This window comes from Vombatus ursinus, unplaced genomic scaffold (genome assembly GCF_900497805.2).
Source record: "Vombatus ursinus unplaced genomic scaffold, bare-nosed wombat genome assembly UNPS02014774.1, whole genome shotgun sequence".
In the NCBI taxonomy this organism is placed as follows: Eukaryota; Metazoa; Chordata; class Mammalia; order Diprotodontia; family Vombatidae; genus Vombatus; species Vombatus ursinus.
Window position 1 is genome coordinate 22,150,759 of NW_020954552.1, and position 15,851 is coordinate 22,166,609.

Genomic DNA, 15,851 nt, shown 5'->3' on the forward strand with positions numbered 1-15,851 from the left:
GAAAGGAGGGAAAAGGAAAAAAGTTTGAAAAACCATTTGTACATGTTTCATCTGTTGTGTAACAACAGAAAGAAAAGTTTGATCATGGCAGGTGCCCTAAGCAATGTTTTGGGAATCTGTTAAAGTCATAGTGATTACATTGTTTTCCAAATAAACACACAAAATGCAAGTTATAACGGATCAGTGGTCAAGTCCACCAACAAGACTTCAGCAAGTTTTGGCAGGCAAGGGTGTTGGGCATTGTTGGAAAGTCCAGCATGCATCGACAGGAATACGTGCGTGTAATGATTTGTTTACAATGTGATACTATATGGTTACATGATGCAATATTGCATCATCAAAATTTCAATGCAGGAAAAAACCCACAAATTTACAATAAGTTACTAAATTTGAGTTGTGTCATTTAAAAAAAAAGTTTATATTCTTTTGAAATGATGCAAATTTCAAAAAAAAACTGTTAAAGATTTCCAGGGAGGCACTGAGTTATTTTTTTTAAGGGGGTGGTAGGCCAAATGTGTTTGGGAACCTCTTATCTAGCATGTTGAGTTATTAGAAAAAATAAAATTATTTGTCACTTTTTTGAAGTAAAAATTGGAATCTATATCAAATTGCTTGCTTTCTCAATGTAGGGGTAGGGGGAAAGAAGGAGGGAAAGAATTTGGAACTCAGCAGTTTAAAAAAATGAATGTTATAAATTGTTTTTACATATAATTGGGAAAAATAAAATATTAAATAAAAGGAACAGTAAAATTGGATTACTGAAAATGGACATTTGAACCAACTTTATGGATTTTAACTTTAATAACTATAATTTCTACAGGGAGCCTATTCTTATGCTCATATTTATTCTCAAATGGATATCTCAATTGTGATTGAACATGCTCGATTACGAGGAATCAGAGTTATCCCAGAATTTGATACTCCAGGCCACACAGAATCCTGGGGAAAAGGTAAAAAGTTTGTGTTTTTCGTGGCTTCAGAGAAATCACAATCTGAAGTCATTTTATAATTTTATACTCCCCCAATTTTTAATTATTTTTAATTGTATAGTTAATTTTATAATCCCCTCTCATTGTGTTCTCCCTGAGGCAGCACTCATTTCTAATAAGATGTGGTTTCTAAAAAAAAAAACTGTATTTGTTCAGCCCTTTGTTAGAATCACTGTCATCCTTCTGGTGTATCAGATTCCCAAAACATTGCTTAGGGCACCTGCCATGATCAAACTTTTCTTTCTTCTTCTTCTTTTTTTTTTGTCTTTGTGAGGCAATTGGGGTTAAAGTGACTTGCCCAGAGTCACACAGCTAGTGAGTGTTATGTGTCTGATACCGGATTTGAACTCAGGTCCTCCTGGATCCAGTTTTCTTTCTTCTTCCTTCAAAATCTTAACCCTTTAATGAACAAATTTCAGCTTCCAAATCTGGCCCCAGCCATCTTTTCAAGTTGATTATTCATTATTCCTTTTCCTTCACTAGGTACTTATAAACTTTTCCCTGTATACTACATTGCATTATCTCCTGCCTAGGAACCTTCTCATAAGCTGAAACTGTGTGTCTTTGAGGCTCAGCTCCAATATCACATGCATTAAGAAGCCTTTCCTGATTCACCTCTCAAAATCACTTGGTATTTATTTTGTATTTCTCATATTCCTCTAGTGGAATTCCAAGCTCCTTGAAGGCAGGCACTTCACTCCCTTTTATATGTGTGTCTCCAGCACCTAGCATAGGGCCTGGCACATAGCAGGTGCTTAATAAAGACTCTTTCAACTTGACAGCACCCCTGGTTCTCCTCTGCTCTCTTTTCCTACTTTTAATGCTTTTTTTTTTTTTTGGTAAAGCAATTGAGGTTAAATGACTTGCCCAGGGTCACACAGCTAGTACATGTCAAGTGTACTTTGATTTCAACTTAATGCTTTTTACATGACATGAAGTTAAGCTCCTTCACCATCTTGGTTGCACTCAACTGAATGTGCTCCACCTCATCAGTGTCTTTCTTAAACTGTGATGCCTAGAACTCAACAAAATACTTTAGAAATTGGGGGCAGCTAGGTGGCACAGTAGATAGAGCACTGGCCTTGAAGTCAGGAGGACCTGAGTTCAAACCCAACCTCAGACCAAACACTTGACACTAGCTGTGTGACCCTGGGCAAGTCACTTAACCCCAATTGCCTAAAAAAAAAAAAGAAATTGAAGCCACTAGACTCTTATGAAAAGAATAAAACTACTTCCTTTGGATGAAAAGCTTTATTAACGTGTCTTAACTCTTTGACTGCAGGTCAGAAAGACCTCTTGACACCTTGTTATCAAGGATCAGAGAAGACTAATTCTTTCGGGCCTGTAAATCCGATTTTGAATACAACCTATGAGTTTATGTCGAGGTTTTTCAAAGAAATTAGCAGAGTGTTTCCAGAAGAGTACATCCATTTGGGGGGAGATGAAGTGGACTTTGATTGTTGGTATGACTTCTTTAAAATCAACTTCATTTTCATTTTGTTTGTTTTTTTTTTTTTTTAGGCTAGGCAATGGGGTTAAGTGACTTGCCCAAGGTCACACAGCTAATAAGTGTTATGTGTCTGAGGCTGGGTTTGAACTCAGGTCCTCCTGAATCTAGGGCCGGTGCTCTATCCACTGCGCCACTTAGCTGCCCCTCAACTTCATTTTCTAAACGACTGTCCTTGATGCAGTTATGAGAGGCTCCGAATTGTGAGAACAGGTTTTGAATAATCAAAATCCTCCAAAGAATTCCTCCACCCCAGCTGTAGAAGGTGCATCCAATCCTAAAATTTGCATTCTGATTCTGTGGGATGAGGGGCTTACAAAGCAGAATCAAGATGCTGAGAAATTGGTCATAAGCTTCTTAGGGAAGGAAACTGTGTTGGATTTCTTTTTTGAACTTGTATCACCAATATGAGGCAGCAGAGGCAGTGAATAGTTTTTAAATTGAATTTTTGGATAATTTTTTCTTTTTTTCTTTTTTTTCTTTTTTTTCTTTTTGTTTGTAGTATGAACTAAATTTAAAAATCATAAAAAATTTTAAAAAGAAAAGATAAAGGATTATCTTTGATACTTTTATAAGATAGTTTGTTTTAAAGAATATATCTAATTTATTCCTCTGTCTACTTTTGAACTTTTTTCTTTTGTACATTTTTTGCTGTGGATTTTTGTTTTTGACTAATTAAAGATCATAGAATTGCTTCAATAAAATGAGTTAAAATTTTTGTGGGTTTTTTTTTAAGGTCTTTGAAATCACCTTGGATTTGAGGAGGAATAGGGAGAGTCATCTTCAAGGAAAAGCATTAAAAAGCTATAATAACTAACCAAGAAAGGTTTTTAGGTCAATTTTATTTTGCACAATTTTTTTTTTACAGTTTTAAGTCTAAAAGTATTGAAAGAGGCAGTCATGATGGGTATTTATCAATGTATTTGCAACATTTAAAGTGACACTTTAAAAAATAAAATTTATGGTGATATCCATATAGGGAAATGTCTTTTTCTCCTTTAAATATGAGGGCCAAATTAAATTAACTATTTTTTTTAAGGGAATCAAACCCATTTGTGACAGAATTCATGAAGGAGCGAAGCTTTGGTAAAGATTATAGGAAACTTGAATCTTACTATATTCAGAGGTAAGTTATTTGAATGCCTAATCTCTCTCTTGGTTTCAGCCATATATTTTTTTTCTTTTGTGAGGCTATTGGGGTTAAGTGACTTGGCCAGAGTCACACAGCTAGTAAGTGTTATGGATGCCAGATTTGAACTCAGGTCTTCCTCACTTGCAGGGCGGGTTCTCTATCCACTGCACCACCTAGCTGCTCCTCAACTATACAAATTCTCAGGAGGTACTCAGTCCTCAGGGAGAACCAATTGTATGCATCAGTCTAGGGTTTCCCCTCCTCTTACTCCGTGCTCTATTAGTGGATTACAAGGAAATCTGAGGTTGGTGAAATTTTGGAGTTGAGAAGATTTCTCTCCAAGATCTCATCCACTCCCATGGCTTTAATTTATCCCTTCAAAGCAGCCTAGCTAAGTCCAGAGAGACCTATTAACAAAAGCTGTTAAGTAGGTGAAGAATTTTTCAAGGTCAATGAAATAGGTAAAGTTAAGTGGAGTCCTCAGTCCTGGGATAGAAAGGCATAAAGGGAAGACAGATAGTTCTGAGAATCATGTGCTTCTTTGATCATCTACAAATAATCATTTAACTTTGGTACTATGTGTGGGCTTCATGGAGTGCCTGAATCTTAGCTTTACTGAAATATGTCTACGAGGCTTGACTGTACATGTATAATCTATAACAAATTGCTTGCCTTCTCAAGGAAGGGGGAGATGAAGGAGAGAATTTGGAACTCAAAATTTTTTTTATTAGTTTATTTTGTTTTTATCAACAATCACTTCCATAAGCTTTTTGGGTTAAGTTTTTTCCCCTTCCCTCCCCATCTCCCTCCCCAAGACAGAGTGCAATCTGATATAGGCTATACATATACATTCCTATTAAACATGTTTTCCACATTAGTGATGTTGTAAGGAAGAATTAGAACCAATAGGAGGAACCATCAGAAAGAGGAAACAAAACACAACAGAAGAAAAAAAAAAAGCAAGTAGTATGCTTCGATATGCATTCAAACTCCATAGGAACTCATTCTTTAAAAACGGGTGTTAAAAAAATTTTTGTTTACATGTAATTGAGAAAAAATAAAATAAAAATTAAATGTAAAAAAAATACTGCTACAGGGAAGGACAGCAGCATCAACAAGAAGTTGGAAAAGATGGTTCAAACTATAGAAATGACAGAGGCCAAAGGCTTGTAGACTACTCAGAAGCTTCACAATTCGCTTTCTCCCAAGATAATGTGTGTCAAGTGCTTAGCAAACCTTAAAGTACTACCTAGATGTGAGCTATTATTCTAAGAAGAGAGTTTGAAAGTTGATGACAAGGGGCAGCTAGGTGGTGCAGTGGATAGAGCACTAGTCCTGAAGTCAGGAGGACCTGAGTTCAAATCTGGCTTCAGACCAAACACTTGACACATACTAGCTGTGTGACCTTGGGCAAGTCACTTAACCGAGATTACCTCACACACAAAAAAAAAAAGTTGACGACAAAGACTGAATAGCCAAAACAAACAAAAAAAAAAAACCATGCAATTGACTATATCTGAAACAGGAAGTGACTGGTTACTAAAGTGTGAGGCCATTCAGATCAGCTGCCTGTGGGTGTGCAGATCATCCAACTGGCTGAGACAAGTTTCAAGGTCAGTACCACGGCAGAAGATAAAAGAAGACAAAGAATGCGCTTTTAGCATCTCAGTCCTTATGCATTTAAGCAAGCTACCAAAACTTAAAAATAGAAAACATAAAAACATAAAAGTATATACAAAAGTGAAGCTGAGGCTTGTAGGTGGTTCAGTGGACAGAGCTCTTGGCCTGGAGTCAAGAAGATTTGAGTTAAAATCTAACCTTAGACATTTATTAGCTCTGGGAAACTGGGCTATTCACTTAACCACTGTCTGCCTCAGTTTCCTCATCTGTAAAATGGGTTTACTTCCCAGGATTGTTGTGAGGATAAAATGTGATACTCTTTGTAAGGCACTTAAGCAAACCTTAAAGTGCTATGTAAATACTTGCTATTGCTATTATTACATTGGATCTCACCATTTCTTAAAGAAATTTAACCTATGTAAAAGTTGCCACAATAAAGGCAAAAGCAAAAAATAAAATAAAATAAAATAAAACAAATAAAAAACAAAAAACTACCTCAGCCAGTAAATATTTAATCTTTTTTTCCCAATAAAGATTTTTTTAGACTACAAACCCATTTGTTCAATGTTATAGAAGATACACACAGTATGACTTTACAGAAGAGGAAAAAGAGTAGTTGAGTGGAAAATGGACTTAAAGAAACTTTGGTTTCTGGTTGAGCCAGATCATCCTGAAACTGAAAGGAAGACAGATCTTTGATCTGTTGTCATTAGTTACAGTAGTGAAACTGTCCCATTTAAACTGGACCATCCAATTTGAGAGATAATGCAGAGGTAGAATAGATGAATTTGCCAACTGATTTAGGGGTGGGGAACCTGTGGCTTCGAGGCCAGCTGCACTTGAAGACCAAGAGGGCCATGTGTGGCCTGGAGGCTTCAGGTCCCCCACCCCTGGTTAGATATGTGAAGTAAAAGAGAAGAGATAGAGAAGCTAGGGTCCCCCTTATTGTGAGGGGCGTGGTGGTGGAGGTGATGATGAGTTCAAGTGTAGACTCTTGGAATCTGAGACTCTAATGGTGTATTAAGGTGGGGCTCTCCACCAGGCAATTGGAAATATGATCCCAGGGCTATGATGAGAAATGGAGGGTAAAGATAGAGACTTGACAATCAAATGCATATTTCATCAGTTGGTCCTTATGTCTAAGGTTAATCTGTAATAGAAAAGGGACAGGTTTCTAATGCTATTAAACTTAATCAGCATGACCTCAAGTAGCTCTTGTGACCAATTTTTTTTTGATGTTAGGCTTATAGATATCATTTCATCTACAAACAAAGGATATATAGTCTGGCAAGAAGTTTTTGATAATGGAGTAAAGGTAAGATCCATATGCTAAAATGGATATTGGTCTGCAATCCAAGTCTTATTTATTGCCAGATTTTTTGCTTTTCTATTAGTGTGTGTGTGTGTGTGTGTGTGTGCAGTTGAGAAACTGTGACAGTGGATAGGGAGTTGGCATCCAAGTGAGGAAGATGAGGGTTCAACTTTCACCTATTGGTATATATTGGCTGAGTGACTCTGGACAGTTACTTAACCTCTCATTCCCCTGGTCAATTGTTTACATCACAGAGAAGGTGCCAACACGAAGATGGAAGAGTTAGTGTCTCAAAGGGAGCTTCTTACATCAAAGAAATAACAATCCCCATCCCTATCCTAATCAATGCAATCATTGGGATGGATTGAAGGAAATCATGATAAGTATTAATGTAAGCAGAGAGGTAGAATGGCCCAGGGGATAGAAAGTCATCCTCAAAACCAACAGGACCTGGGTTCAAATTCTGACACTATGGCCCTGGAAAATTAATTTAATCTCTTAGAGTTCTAGGCAAATCTCTAAGATTATGAGTCGCAAAGAAAGGGCCAGTCTTCATTGAGAGAGGGAGTTTCCTCGCCTGGAAGGTGTACCAGGAGTTCTCTATACCAGTGAAATGAAAAAGACAGAGTCCCTGTCTTTATCCCTAACTATAACCGAGGCCCTGGGAATACAAAGATGAAAAGCATAAGTTCTTACAACCCAACAACGGGGGGTAAGATCTGTGCATACATAAATATGATTTAGGCAGCAAGGGAGAAGGGGGCGAGATAAAGTTCAGTTTCAGAAAGGAGAGATTACTTTCAGTTGGAGGTGGATCAGAGGAGGCTTCCTGAAGGATGTGGCTCCTAAGCTGGACCTTAAAGGAAAGGGTGAAGAAGAAGAGGGAGTATGCCAGGTAAGAGGGACAGCCTAAGCAAATGCAGAAGGGGGAAAGGATAGGAGGAGTTCAGGGAACCTTTAGTGGTCCACTTTGGCCAGATCATAGAATATATGCATGGGAGGAGAGTAGAATCCTGCAGAATGTAGAAGGCAAGTACTAGTTCAGTCTAGTCTCTGTGTCTTTGGTGCTTAGCACAGTGTCTGCAATATGGTAGACACTTAATGATTATTTGTTGCTTGACTGAAAGAAGTCTTTAAATGCAAGAGCCAGATTGCAAAGGATCTCAAAATACCAGGATAAAGAATCTGTATTTTATGCTGTGGGTCATCACCAAGTTGACAGTAGTAGAGTCATGACCACTTTTGCCCTTAGCAACTCTACTAAGGTGTAGAGGGGGTATGATCTGCGTTATCAGAGGGTTTATCCACACTGGCATCATCATGTGTCCCTAGGGAGCCACTGAAGGGCTGTCCTTCTTCCTCCATCATAAAGCCTTTGGTGTGTTGACTGTCAGGCTGAAGTAGGCAGTATCTAGCATTTTTTTTTCTGTTAGGAGACTCAGGGGAGGAGGGAGAGACAGCAAAAGGGGAAATACTTAATTTTGTCATTGTGGGGAAGATTCAGAGCATTTTTGCTTATGATTTATACAGCCTAACAAGGAAATTTGTTTCTTTGAAAGTTGCTTGCTTAAACTTGTTTTTTAATCTGTGCCTTTCAGCAGGGATGAAAAACAGAAATTTAACGTCATTAGCATTCTTTATTGATCTCCCAGTGGCCACTGGCTTTTTAGCAAATCTACCTTTTATCACAGTTATGACGCCTTCAGTCCTCAATGGAAGATAAGTGGTAGAAGTGGGAATGGAACTCAGCCATGAGTCCTTTATGCCCAGGTGTCAAGCACAGAGGTTAATCTTTATGCTGAATTCTTAGTGTTAAAGCCCTAAAACTAGGAAAGTAGGCACTAATTTGAGGGGTGATGGCAGGAACTGGCTCTTTTTCTCTTTATATCTTCAGTGAGGAATACAGTGAAGTGCATACAGTAGGTGATTAATAAATGTTTGTTGATTAGTTAATAAGGGTAGGTATGTATATACGTGTACACACACACACACACACACACACACACACACACATACAGAATGTCCCAAAAGTCTTAGCGCAATTTGAAGCTTGTAAAGTTAGTATACCGTAAGCTTAACTGAATGTTGAAACATCTTTTGCATAATTGTACATGTACAACCTGTATCAATTTGCTTATTTCGGGTGGGAGGAGGAGGGTGGGAAGGAAAAAGAGAATTTGGAACTCAAAATTTTACAAAATAAATGTTTACAATTGTTTTTACACGTAATTAGGGGAAATTTTTTTTTGACTAGGCAGTGGGGTTAAATGACTTGCCCAGGGTTACACAGCTAGTAAGTGTTATGTTTCTGAGGCTAGATTTGAACTCAGGTCCTCCTGAATCCAGGCTTGGTGCTGAATTTTTGGCTACTGCCAGTGATCTTTAAAATCATTTTAATCTACTTATTCCATTAATGTATACTGTAATCTTTCTAGCTTAAACAAGACACTATAGTTGAAGTGTGGAAAGACTCTTTTTATCGTAAGGAGCTAGCAGACGTAACAGCGGCTGGGTATGCTGTGGTCCTTGCAGCCCCTTGGTACCTAGACTATATTACTTATGGACAAGATTGGAAGAAATACTATGCTGTGGAACCCCTTGATTTTGCTGGTGAGTCTAGTATCTGTAAGGTGCTTTTATTTAATTATAAAGATTCATTTTTGAAGTGTTTTCTTTAAGAAACAAGAAGTAGAAAATAGTTTAGCAGTGCTAAGTTACATTTCTACAACATTTCTCACATCCATCCCCTCTCCTCTCCTCTCCTGTCCTCCCATAGCCATACACAAAGTTGTTAAAGCTATATTTCTAAAACATGGATCAGATCATGGCACTCCCCTACTCAGAAATCTTCATTGGCTCACCATGCCTCCAGGGTAAAATACAAATACTTGTATTTTTAAAGCCCTCCACAATCTGACTCCCACCTGCCTTTCCAGTCTTATTTTAGATTATTCCCCTGATGTACTGTGTTCCAAACTGGTTTTCTTGCTGCTCCCTCTGTAAGACATGCTATTCTCCCATCACTGCTTTTATATAAGCTTTGTGGGATGCCCTCCCAAACAGCTCAGGTCCCACCTCCTAAATAAAGCTGGAACTGATACTCATAGTTGTAAATGCCCTGTCTTTCCAGAAGTTATTATGCTGGGTGGCAGAATGGATAGAGTGCAAGGCCTGGAGTCAGGAAGACTTGAGTTCAAATACGGCTTCAGACACTTCCTAGCTGTGTGACCCTGGGCAAATCATTTAACCCCTGTTTGCCTCAGTTTCCTCATTTGTAAAATGGGGATAATAATAGGTTGTTGTGAGGATCAAATGAGATTATAACTGTAAAGTACCTAGTATGGTGCCTGGCACATAGTAATCACTATGTAAATGTTAGCTATGATTATTATTATTATTATCATTAATAATTCCTGTATCCCACTGGTAGAATGTAAGCCTGATTGCAAGAACTATTTTTTTGTCTTTATAGCCCCAGCACCTAGTACCTGGTAGGTGTTTAAGAAGTTTGTTGAATTTTTTTAATTTTGTTTGTTGAATTTTCACTGAATTGGCTGTATTTTTGACCTAGTAGGAAAAAAAATCGTAAATCTACCTGATTTAAGAATAGAAAATATGGGGGGCAGCTAGGTGGCGCAGTGGATAGAGCACTGGCCCTGAAGTCAGGAGGACCCGAGTTCAAATCTGGCCTCAGACCAAACCCTTGACACTTACTAGCTGTGTGACCCTGAGCAAGTCACTTAACCCCAATTGCCTAAAAAAAAAAAAGAATATAAAATATGTGTGTTTATAAATATAAAGTGTCTTTACAAAGGGGTTGGAAAAGTGGATTTCCCCAGCTTGTACCTATCCAGTACCTATCCGTTTACATTGTCACCTTCACTGGCCCTCAGTCTTTTGGACATGTCTTAATGAGCTAATGCTTATTGAAATCCTTGCCTTTCCTCAGTCCCTTCTGGTGTTTTTGACCCAGGCTTTTGACCTAGTGGAACTTAGTCGTTATTTTACCAAGAAAACAGCTTCTATCGTAGATCTTTCAAGATGGACTTGAGCTGTCCATGATGCGTCTACCTGTTATCCCTGCTCCTGCTACTGGGGAGTCTCTGAGCCTGGTAGATCGCTTGAGCTCTTGAGTTCTGAGCTATAGTGAACTAAGTTGGCCAGGTATCTACCAAGTGCTCACTCTAGCCCTAATATGATGAGCTAACAGGAATGGGGGACAGTGTTGCAGGCTGCCTAAGGAAAATCAAACTGGCCTGGGTCAGAAACAGAGCAGGTCAAAGCTTCCAGTGCACTTCCAGCCTGGGCAAGATGGGGAGACCCCATCTGGAAGCAAAAACCAAAAACAACTTGCTCAGCCTACTATTGCCACAACCTACTTAGAGGAGGTAGTGTGGTGTCATGGATAGGGCATCAGGAAGACCTGGATTTGAGATTCTGACTGGCCCCAGGCAAGTCCCTTCACTGGAGATTGTTTCCTCAACTGTAAAATGGGGTAAGATTAGTACCTATCTCACAAGGGTTGTTAGGAACAAATGAAATGATTTATAAAAGTGCTTTGCAAACCTTAAAGTACCATGGAAATGTCAGGTATTGTTACTTGTTTGTAATTGTTTTAAAAATATTAATTTCCACTAAAGTCCTATTCAAATGCTACATCATGACTTAGATGTGACCCCTCCCCCCAAATTCTCAAAAGCTTTGCTAACAAGTTGTGCCGTGTTCTACACCACCTCAGAAATTAATATGGTTCTGTTAGATTCCAAGGAATTCCTTTCAAGCAGACAAGACAGGGCTATTCTATTTTTAATGGACAATTAAAGCAGAGGAGACCAAATATTGACCAATGTCAGTGATCCATTAAGTAGTAACACAGGCTTTCTGTACCCTCATGTACTTTAGGCAGCAGATATCTTATTTGCAACTTGTGTCTTATTTCAGGTACTAAAAAACAGAAAGACCTCGTAATAGGTGGAACAGCTGCCCTGTGGGGAGAGTACGTGGACGCCACTAATCTCACTCCCAGATTATGGTATGGGATAACTTCAGTACCATTTGGTTTAAGTAGTTAAATCTAAATGTGGTCAAATGCAAGTTTAGAATTAAAGACTAAACAATTACCTGAGATAATAGAGGTGTTTGTTTATCCCTAAATTGATGCAGGAATAGCACTACCTAGACCTACCTTATTTAGAAGCATTAAGTGGCTAATTTGCTTGGGGATGTGTATTGTAGGCCTAGAGCAAGTGCTGTAGCAGAGCGACTTTGGAGCCCCAAAAATGTCCGTAACCTGGATGACGCTTATGACAGACTGGCAGAACATCGCTGCCGCATGGTCAGGTAAGCCTCTGGTATTACCGGACTGGGATATTGAAGTTAGGTGTGAGAGATGGGACACACTTACCACCTAAAGTAGAAATGAAGGACACTCTGAAAATATGGACTTTAATTTAGAGATAGGAGTTGTTATTTATTATTGAAAAGAGTCTGGAACATTGAAGTATGACTAGCCTTTTTTGCTTAAAAGCATCATTTGTTAAATGCCTAAAACATTTAGTACTTTATTTCATCATTTGGGGTGAGGCAAGAGGGCGAAGAATCCCTCTAATTTTTAAGCAGTTTCTATTTTGAGTCTGTTATTAAAATACAGTCGAGAGTACAGGCTCTTGAGTCAGAAGACCTGGGTTCGAATTTCACCTGTAATGCTTACTCTTTGTGTGACCCTGGTCAAGTCACTTAACTTTCTGCACCTCAGTTTCAACTGTAAAATTAGGGAGCCTGGACTAAATGGCCTCTGAGACCCATTTCCATGTCTACATCTGTGAGGGCTTCACTTCCCTTATCTGTAAAATGAGAGAGTGGTACTAGATGGCCTGAGGTCACTTTCAGATTGATCCCATGACCAGTTATTCAAGAATTAACACTGAAGGTTACCACTAACACTCAAGGTTAACACTAGAATATTTGTATTATCCCTTTTTTTTCTAGTACCTTTTATGCAGCAGCGCCCAGGGCATAAACTATTCTCCAGGGACAACCTCAACTGGCAGATTATTTTTTATTTTAAAAAATTGCCTTTCTTTATGCTTTTCTCTCTCCTTTTTTTAATAGACGTAGAATTGCAGCAGAACCTCTTTATGTTGGCTATTGTGAATTGTGAAGTGCCCAAATGGAGCAGAATGGGGAAGAAACCATTATAGCTGATGTTTGCACTGTGATCAACTTAATTTTGAAATTATGTAAATTGAAATACGAAGTATGAATTTTTACAAATAAAATATATCTTTGTAAAAATACTTAGAGTCTTTGTCTTTTAGTTTTCATATTAGCTTTGACTTTTTTTTGTTTGTTTATTTTTTTTTGTTTTGCCAGAACTGTTGGTTTTATTCTGTTTTTCCTAGCTTAACTCTGGAGGGTGTGCCCAGATCCCAGAAGAAAGAACGATGCATGACATGTGGGTGTCTTCTGTACAACTGCTCCCTCCCAGGATGCAGAAGGCATCTCTGGTGTCACTGGAGGGGTGAGATCATAATATGGACACTGTCCTAGACCAGAGGGATTGTCTAATACACATTCTCTTTCCAGACCTTTTTTCTCCAAGCTGTGCTGTGTGTCTCCTCCTAGGACTAGAGGTTCTTTAGGCTCCGAGATGATGGACCACATAGAGCTCTCTGATCTGGGAGAAGAATCTGTCTATAGCTTCCTGGTTCTCCTGCTGGAATTTGGCTCAGGTTGTTATTTCCTCCCTTAATCATAGTCCCTGACTTCAGCTTGTAAGTCTTCAGCTTATGATCATTGTGAGGCACTCATGAGGCTGGGGTTTATTCCAGAAGCTGAATTCCAAAAATAACTAGTTCCTCCAAGACAGCAGCATTTTCCTCCTCTCCTTCCAGAACTCCAGATACTCCTTGTTTTCTTTGAGTTTGTTCAAGCAGTCCAATGTAGGTAGGGTAGCCCCCTAAGAAACATTGCAGGTACACTGCCTGGTCCTGCTCCCCATACCAGGCATTCCAGTTTCCCCCACAGCACAGGGGGAGATCATGTCCAGTGAAAATTGAGGAGAAGGTGCTCTGTCAAACTGTTAGCCATCTAGTCACTGGGGCTTGGCATTATGAAATTGGATCTCATACAGGTTGCTGATCTCCACATTTCCCTTTTTGACAGGACATGTCAGTGGATCAGGGCAATCCTGTAGCTAGAGTTCCATTTTGGTAAAGCATCTGACAAAATTTCTTGTGCTATTCTCTCAACTGTTGCATTTAATGGTCTTTCCTCAATCCTCATCTTTTTTTCAGTTCAATTCAATAAACATTTGCCTGGCACTGTGTTAAGTGCTAGGAGTACAAATAAGAAAAAGAATTACAATCTCTGACCTCAAGAGGTTTACAGTCTAATGGGGGAAGGAGAGGGGGGAGGGGAGGGAGGGGAGGGAGAGGAAGGAAACCACCAGGGAGTACAATGTTTCATGGAGTCAAAACCAAGCAAAGCTGCTGATAGAAAATGGAGAATTACCTGGACTAGCTCTAACTTTTACAGACTAAGCAAGGACCTGAAGACTTATCCCCTTATGGTTATGGGTGGCATTTCATGACTCATGGAGGACTCTTAGGGCTCAGCGAAAGGGCTTGGAAAGTTTAGATAAGATATACATTCAGGCAAGGAAGAAGGAGATGGGAAAAGCAGGAATAGGTGGTTGGTCTGTAGAAAGGCCTTCCTCAGTCAAGCATTCTCATTCAAAAGTACAAATATCTCAGAAACTCACAAGGCTATCGGTTATTCAAATGTCAGTCTTAATTGGCCAACCCACTTTAATATACACCTGAGAATCCGATCCTCTGAGAAAATGAAGTCTTGATGGGATGTAGATAATTTTGGAGCATGAAGCACTTTGACAGGCAAGGGAATTTGGAGATAAACCAAAATTTGCCTTGAGCCCAGTACAAGATGGAGGAACAATCCCTTTCACAGCACGGCCCCCATGCCAAAATTTGGGCTTTTACTATATGTGAGCTGTATGAAGCAATTAAATACATGGGTTTTTTTTTTCAGGGTTAGGAGGACTTTATTGAATGGTGTTTCAGTTTTACAGTCTTTGCTGTGGGGTTGGAGAACACCCCACTGCTGCCCCCATTCTCCCAGATTTGGCTTCTCGGAGGTGCTTGCCAAGAGTGCCTGTCCTCTAGGAACATTGTCAGGGAAGTCGGTATTGGAATCTGTTGGGGGGCAAGAGGAGCAATAAATTCCTCCTCTCCCTTTGGTCATCCAACTGGACTTTCCTTTCTCTGCTTTCAGCCCCTCTTACTCTGCGTGCCCACCTTATCCTCACAAGAAGACTGAGTTGGGGGACGGGGAGTGAGAAGGAAGGGGCATTGCCATGTGCCAAAGGAGAAGTGAGGAAAAAACAAGGAAAGGGGGAGAAAGGTGTACCTAGGCAGTGTGTCCCAGTGTGTTGTTGCTATGATCTGCCCTCAGTGTCCTGAGAGTTTACCATGATCTTTGTTCCTAATACCCCAATCTTGATCTCAACACCCCCAAAACTACTCTGCTGGGAAATGAGTCACTCGTGCTCACCCAAGAAACCAGAAACCCTGAATTCCTTCCCCAGCAAGTCCCATGTTGGTCAGGGTCTGAAGACACAATGGGAAGAGGGAAGGCAGGCATAGCTGGGGAACCACTGTGGGCTTTCTTCATCCCCATCCAACCAGCCTCTAGAAACTAGGAATTTGTGGGTCCCTCCTTCCTCTGATTTTGTTACATATGCAGATAAGCTTTCCTGCTGTTCTCAGCTGGGGAGTCCTGACCCCAACCCTGGCAGAAGTTCCCCCTTCCCACACTCCCTGGTGTCAGGGGGACACAATAGCCCACGGCTCCTGGAGATGCCTCCAGTTTCCTGACCCAGCAGCTCTGGGGAGGGCCGAAAAGCAGAAGTGGGGGCCCAAGTTCCAGTGAAACACGAAGCAGGCAGGAGTAGAGTTACAGCAGTAATATTGGAACAGAGGCATATCCTTGCATATCCTGCCTGAAGGAGCAGGGCTCCATTTCTGCCTTCTCTGCAGGCCTCTTTTTTTGTTCCTGACCTGTTCTGCTCCCCCACCCTAACGTGGAGTAACAGAGGGGGAAGGGGAATAGAAGGGGGGCAGAGGTCTGGGGACAACCCTCCTGACACTCAACTCAAACCAACACACCGCCTCTGGGGGATTGAGGGTGGGAGCTGAGTCTTCCTCTCCTCCCCGCATAGCCTTGGGCATCCGACAGAGTCAATGTACTAAGTATAACATGACAGCTCACATT

The 15,851-nt window shown here is 40.0% G+C and overlaps 1 protein-coding gene and 1 pseudogene across 1 annotated transcript in view; one reads left to right on the forward strand and one right to left on the reverse strand.

Moving 5' to 3' along the window:
• The window catches only part of HEXB (hexosaminidase subunit beta), a 31,013-nt gene extending 18,157 nt beyond the window's left edge, over window positions 1–12,856 (forward strand). Inside the window, exons 7-14 of the mRNA XM_027864317.1 lie at window positions 821–950; window positions 2,272–2,452; window positions 3,536–3,622; window positions 6,491–6,563; window positions 8,996–9,170; window positions 11,502–11,592; window positions 11,796–11,900; window positions 12,672–12,856. Of these exons, the coding sequence (XP_027720118.1) occupies window positions 821–950; window positions 2,272–2,452; window positions 3,536–3,622; window positions 6,491–6,563; window positions 8,996–9,170; window positions 11,502–11,592; window positions 11,796–11,900; window positions 12,672–12,720 (891 nt within the window). The 3' untranslated portion in view covers window positions 12,721–12,856. The remainder of the gene's footprint in view (window positions 1–820; window positions 951–2,271; window positions 2,453–3,535; window positions 3,623–6,490; window positions 6,564–8,995; window positions 9,171–11,501; window positions 11,593–11,795; window positions 11,901–12,671) is intronic.
• A 249-nt stretch (window positions 12,857–13,105) lies between these two features.
• Window positions 13,106–15,257, reverse strand: LOC114044638 (annotated as a pseudogene).
• Window positions 15,258–15,851: the final 594 nt, after the last annotated feature.